General features: G+C 48.3%; 1 protein-coding gene across 2 annotated transcripts in view; it reads right to left on the bottom strand.

Moving 5' to 3' along the window:
• Window positions 1-309: 309 nt before the first annotated feature.
• pdzrn4 (PDZ domain containing ring finger 4) overlaps window positions 310-6752 on the bottom strand; it is a 46706-nt gene continuing 40263 nt past the window's right edge. For both annotated transcript variants that reach the window (XM_077006728.1, XM_077006727.1), the window contains exons 5-8: window positions 6375-6437; window positions 5053-5154; window positions 4137-4253; window positions 310-4036 (exon numbers count right to left, since the gene is read on the bottom strand). In XM_077006728.1, coding sequence (XP_076862843.1) covers window positions 2453-4036; window positions 4137-4253; window positions 5053-5154; window positions 6375-6437 — 1866 coding nt within the window. In that variant the 3' untranslated portion in view covers window positions 310-2452. The remainder of the gene's footprint in view (window positions 4037-4136; window positions 4254-5052; window positions 5155-6374; window positions 6438-6752) is intronic.

The raw sequence follows: 6752 nt of genomic DNA, 5'->3' as shown, positions 1-6752 counted from the left end.
GCAAGTGTGTTCTGGTTTGACGTTGATTCTAAAAATACTAGAATGTTTTGGCAGGGAAGCACAAAATAAGATTTTGCTACAGTGAGTTTGTAAGCACAATAGTGACACAGGCATATTAGTGTGAGCTTCGCATGTTCTTAATAAACCACAAGTGATGAGGCTGCTGTGGTTGTGTAGCACTTTTAATTTTTGCCGTTTTTTATATAAAAATGCTTTACAAAGGGTCTGTATACAGCTTTTTGAATAATGAATTAAGTTGGATATGAAGACAAACTGCAGGTTGGCACTCTGCAGTACTTTCCTGTGCGGACACACCTGTTTCAACTTGTGCTCAATAATTAGCTGAAAGACAGAGCGAGGGAATTACGCAGATCCACACCCACAGTGTAAACATCCAAGATTGTTACCACAAAGGGGTTCTGAGCCAAGCAGCAAGACGCTTAAAGAACATGCACCTGTTGTGTCCAGCCTTATCAACATCAATGTGTGTGTTAGTTACTGCTGTGCTGAACTGCCCACTTGGTATTTACTTCGGTTGCTTAATTAATATGGTACGTTAACACAAATTTCATCTGCACAACAAAAGCAAGCTAAAAATGCTCAAGGTAATGAACAATGAAGATTAAAGTGATCACGGGAGATGCACCTTTGCATCACTTTGAAAAAGTGAGAGTTGCCAACTAAATACTGATGTTACTAATTGCTTTACCTTCGGTTCAGCTGAAACTGTGTGGTATGTTAATACAGCTGAAAATCTCAGAATAATTGAATGGGAGAAAAGAATCAAAATGCACATAGCAACTGGTTCTTTGATCTTGGAGTAAAAAGTTCATAATCACTACACTGAATAGGACTATCTCAACACAGACAAAAAGTCTTTGAAGACTGCCAGTGGTCAAAAATCGATACATAGAAGGTAGAGAGAGTTGGATCATTAGGGAACTTCTTCTTATTCCTCACACATACATTCAAGGCCTAAAAATTTTCTGTCATCTAGCAACGACCATGTTGACCCAGGCCATTGACACGATCACCCTTGACAAACACAGGCATATTACACACTTCAAGTGCTTGTAACGCACCTGAACTCATAAGCTCACAGCGCTTTAATATTGAGGGCAGCAGACACTCCTCAGACTAAGGCGGTGATTTTTTCCCCTTTGAGAATTAATGAGATCCCAGCATTCGCTCTTTCATCCGGGCCTGCCCAAAATAATGAGAGCGAGAGAGCAGGAGCTCTTCATTCGGGGAGCCCCTTTCATGATACAAGACGTCTGCGCTCGATTGGATTTGTTGGGCGTGACGTGCGGTTTGACGGCAGTGACGCGGATGGTATTTTCAGCAGGGATACAGGCAGCCGCTGATGTCATCTGCGTTTCAGGATGGAGCTTGGTTCATGCGAGACACCTGGACATTTCATCTCAGTTCATTCAAGCAGTCAGTCTGGATGATATGGTTCACCACAGTCAGTCAGTAAAAAATGGCATGCAAAACTGCATTGAGTTTTATACCAATAATTTATTCTTCTTTTTTTGTCAGAGTAGCACACCTAGAACACGTTGACCAGGCTACAAGATGGTCAGCTAAACTGGTGATGCATTGTTGAAGTGTAGAGGATCAAGAAGTGAGCAGAAATGTACAGTTGTTCACCACACAACGTGGAGCAGGAAAACAGGTCACTGCAGAGAGTGAAAAAGCACCATATTCTTAGGCACAACACTGAGGATGTTCAGACCTGCTACAAACCTTCAGAGACATCCCATACCATCAGACTCCAATACAGCTCATTACCTTATTTGGCATCAGAGGTGAAATGATATATAGTGAGTGGAAATTTTACAAAATATACTGTATACCGAACAATGAGAAAGGACCATGAATACTGCATGTCAATGGTGCCATTAATACTGCATTAAACAGCTTTTGACCATTGTATTGTAAACCTTTTAAGTTCAAATAAAACATTTACCTCAGAAGTTAATATGAAGGAAAATGAATATTTACAGTACATTTGAGAGTTGACAAAAACAGTAAAATAGCTGCATAAATGCATACTGAAAAATTCAAGTACTCTGAACATTTAAGACGACATTTAAAATTATTAATAATAAAACTATTGTAAAGGGCAGTGACATCAGAATGTGAAACAGTAAACTGTTGTTTTTGAAGCCGCATTTGAGCCCCATCAGTCTTCAGCAAATGTAGAAAAAGATGAAGAGGTCTCCAGTGGTCAAATACCTCCAGTTAATATATAAAAGCTTAAACATTCAATCACTGTTTTGTTTCACTCAAAACAACATCCATCTTGAGCGAAACGTCTCCGCGAGGTGTCGCTCCGAATTTACAAAATGTGAAAAATAGCTCCATTTGCACAATAAAAAAAAGTCATGCCACAGGAGGTCAGTGCAAAGAGATGAGCTCAGGGTGAGCATCGGCGGGCCCCCGGGGGCCCCTACACGGTGGTGACGGACAGGAAGGCGTTGTGCACTTTGGTGCCGTCAGGCGCTCTGGCCCCGTGACTCACCAGCTCCTGGATGGTCATCCAGTTGTCCAGGATCTTGCGGCTGCGTTTCTTCAGCATTTTCCTGTGGCTGAGCTCCAGCACGCTGACCTCGGCGCCGGCCGCCTGCCGCAGCCACTCCAGACGGCAGCGCTGCATGAACTCGCGCCGGCGCCGCTGCTCTCGGGCCCGGGCCAGCTGCTGCTTGCGCTCCTCCTTGCTCCAGTAGCGGCCCATCTTCAGCTCGCTGGCCGCGTCGTCGTCCGTCGTCATGCCGCCGCTGCGCTCCTCGCGGATGCGCAGGGCGCGCTCGCGCAGTATGCGGTCGCGAGCGGGCCGGCGGGCGGCCGCGCGCACCTTCACCTTCCACTCTAGGCGGGCGGCGGCCGCGGAGGAGGAGGGCGGGGCCAGGGACGGGGGCGAGGGGCGGCCGCGTAGGCCCAGAAGGCTCAGCTGGCTTGGTGAGTGCTCCGGGGAGGAGGAGCGCTGCTGCTGTTGCTGCTGCAGGAGCTGCAGGTAGCTCTGGTAGTGGCGGGTGGCGAGGGCGGGGATGGCGGCCGGGGTCGGGTGGCGGGGCGGGGCGGTGGGCCGGCTCCGCCTCCGCGCCCGCTCGCAGCGCTCATCGTCAGCAGGGAGGGCAGGGTCAGACTCAGACGGGTTGCTGGGGCTCTGCTCTAGGCTACTGGACAGGGCCTGGCATGGCCCCTGCGAGCCGGGGCTAGTGATGGGTGTCTGCGGGCCTGGGGTGACCTTATCGTGGGCGGGTAAGGTCTGGCTGTGGCTGGGGGAGTCGTGTGCAGTTAGGGGGCTACTGCGTGAGGTGCCCAGGGTGTGGACTCCTCGCAGACTCCTCTGGTTGGCGAGGCCGGCTCGCCGCTGCAATGAGTGATCGGGCGAGCCCTCCGTGCCCAGCGGTGTGGAGCGGGAGCTCTCTGCCGTGTTGTATGCGCTCGAGGTGTCCTTGTCCTTCAACTTCTCACCCGCCGCTACCCTCTCGGGCTGCTCGGTGATGTCAGCCAGCTTGGCCCCGCCCACACGCCCTTCGTGGCCTGGTCGACCCCGCCCACCCCTGCGTAGGCGGTGCGCTTGCATGAGGCTCTGGCACTCGCGCTCAATGCTGCGCAGCTCCTCATTCAACATGCGCAGCTCTCGCTCCACGCCCACGCCGCCGCCCGCCTGCTCCGTCACGCTGCACGCGATGGTGCTGCTGCGCCGGTACACCAGGCCACACTCTCCGCCGTTCCGGATCTGGCACTTCAGCTCCAGCAGTTGCCGAAAACGGTCTCGCTCCATGCCCGCCTGGTTCCGCCCGCCCTCCTGGCCCACCGCCTGATGCGGGGCCAGGCCCGAGGGTTCCGTGGGAATGAGATGAGGCTCCACCTCCCACCTTTGCCGTGCATGTTTTTGAGTCCTTATTTGGGCGTGCGGCTCTGAGCTCTCCTCGCCCCCTCGCCCAACCCCGCTGTCTTTATCCTGCAGGGTGGAGGAGCAGGTGGCTGTATCTGTGACTGCTCCATCCTCCTCCGGCATCTTGGACTGCAAAGAAACACACACAGTCACATCATCTGGTTGAGAGGCTGCTTTGAAAAGGGGGAAATACATCTCAAGCTGGGCTTGCATGTTAGGTCTCACTCACTTGCTGATGACAATCGGCCATCTGAAAGATCTCCTCTTTTCTCTGCTCTTCCAGGATCTCCATCTTTAGCTCCTCCAGATAGTCATGCTGTTCTTCATCCAACCAGCCATCATCCATCTGAAAGAAGAGACAATGATGCTGATTTAGACTTTGCATGTGCTATATAGCAATGCACTGTATGTTCCTCCAGCATAACTCAAACATAATTCTGAGTAAATGTAAAATAGAAATACCACTGGTAGCAAGCGAGTGCTACTTTGCCAGTAGTTAAAATTTACTTTATCTTCAGTTCAAATAAATCTACATGATGACTGGTTGTAAGTTCATTCTTTTTACCCTTTCATGGCCTTCCTCTGTTAGTGCAAAAGTGGAACAGGTTCTGAAATCTGGCTGTGAAGCTACACAACCCCAGGCAAAGAGTGCTAATAAAAAACCCACCAGGACTTAAATAAATGAAAGTTGGAAAAGAAAGGAAGCCTAAAGACTATGGCTCAAGTCTCTCGGTTTTCATCGATCCCTTTGAACTAGCTGCAGGTTTCTTTCCCCAACTCTGCCCATCCCCAGACGGTAGATTTCAAGCACTACTGAGGGAAAGGCCAAAGAACACAGAGCAGACTATTAAAAAATCAAATTAAAAACTGGCAGATTATGAAAAGATGGGGTTGGCGATTTTTGTTCAGTGGACGTGTCGAAATGGACTCGTATTATAGTAAAGCTGGCGACTGAAGTAAGTGCTACAAGGAGAGTGGAGGCTCTGGTTCATTTAGAGGTGTGGACTGACCACCTTCACATTTCTAGTGGCATTCTGTCTGTGTGTAGTATGTACAGTGTGTGTCATTAGGTGAATGGGTGAGCTCTCCTCATCGCAGGACACCCACCACGAAGGCTGTGGAGAACAGGGAATGTGCTGGCCTACCTGTGCTCCCGGCCTGGTAACCAGCAGTACGATCTTCCTGGTGTCTTCATTTGAGAGAAGCGCCACGGCCTTCTCCCTGTCCTGCACATCACAGCCATTTATCTGAGGAAAAACACACACACACACAGAAAAATAATAATGACAAACCACCATTACTATCCAAACCACACCGCATCATCGACAAGAGGGGAACAAAGGTATCCCTGTTTCAAAGTAAATAAATTGGGGCACACACAAACACGCATGCACACATGGATACAGCTCCCATCCTGAGATAAGAACCCCTAGTCTATTAAGAATACGCAAGGCGAACGGATTACAGGGGGCGTGGCCCTACCCCTGGGAGTCTCACGCATTCATATACGAGTCCTAGCAGCACACGGTCAGGCACACAATTAACCGTGCTCTGACAGGTGGCATTCATCTCTCCCAGTATAACGTAATGGGACTGTCACAAAGAGATAATAGAGGCAGGGAGAAGGAGTGAGACAGAAAGAGAGAGACAGAGATAGAGACAGAAATGTGAAATACACTCTGAGTGCTTGGATTTGTGTCTCTCCTCACCTTTAATTACTCCACACCGTATACCCCTTTAATTACTCCACACCGTATACCCCTATAATTACTCCACACCGTATATCCCCTTTAATTACTCCACACCATATACCCCTTTAATTACTCCACACCATATAACACTTTAACTACTCTACACCGTATACCTCTTTAATAACTCCACACCATATAACCCTTTAATTACTCCACACCGTATACCCCTTTAATTACTCCACACTGTATACCCCTTTAATTACTCCACACCATATACCCCTTTGCTTTCCCAAAATATTGATACATACGAGCCTGCTACATGCTCTAAATGTTGAGGCAAAGGAATGCAAAAATTAGTTCCATGTATGCGATCCAGGCACTGCTGCCTGAGCCCCAGGATATCTCAAACATAGAACCAATGGATGATGGAAACTCCTTTCTGGAACCTTTATACACATATACTGTGTGTGTGTGTGTGTGTGTGTGTGTGTGTGTGTGTGTGTGTGTGTGTGTGTGTGTGTGTGTGTGTGTGTGTGTGTGTGTGTGTGTGAAGAATTGTGTGCATCGATGTGAGTGGGGACATGTGTGTGCGCACAAGTGTGTGTGTATGAAGGATTGGATGCATCAGTCTGAGTGGGGGAATATGTGTGTGGTGTATGTTACTCTGTGTGTGTGTGTGTGTGTGTGTGTGTGTGTGTGTGTGTGTGTGTGTGTGTGTGTGTGTGTGCCAGTGCATGCAAATATTTCCGTCAGCAACATTGTGGTAGGAACTCTACCTGCAAAATTCGATCTCCCTCTCTGATGCGTCCATCTCGGGCAGCTATGCTGAGAGGGCCAACCTAGGACAGACATGGGAGAGCAGATGTGTGTTCAGGTGACCGTACTCAGGTTTTAATCTTCTCCAGTATGCCAACTGAGATTACAATTCTCCACGTGATACTCTGATGCTGAGTGAGTTTGACAGATCTTTATTTCCAGATCATATATATTTATTTATTTTCATCATTATGTGCCACAGTATTCTGTTCAAATATGTCTTTCATTTATTCATCGTCATGTCAAGTTGTGAAATAACACCTTTTATGAACATAATCAGTTGTTGCTTCATACGATGTTAAAAAGAAGCTCTGACAACTGATTATGTCAATCAAAAA

The sequence above is a fragment of the Brachyhypopomus gauderio genome, chromosome 5, assembly GCF_052324685.1.
Source record: "Brachyhypopomus gauderio isolate BG-103 chromosome 5, BGAUD_0.2, whole genome shotgun sequence".
Lineage (NCBI taxonomy): Eukaryota > Metazoa > Chordata > Actinopteri > Gymnotiformes > Hypopomidae > Brachyhypopomus > Brachyhypopomus gauderio.
Note: the sequence above shows the minus strand (reverse complement) of the source record. Positions and strands in the feature narration are given on the sequence as shown.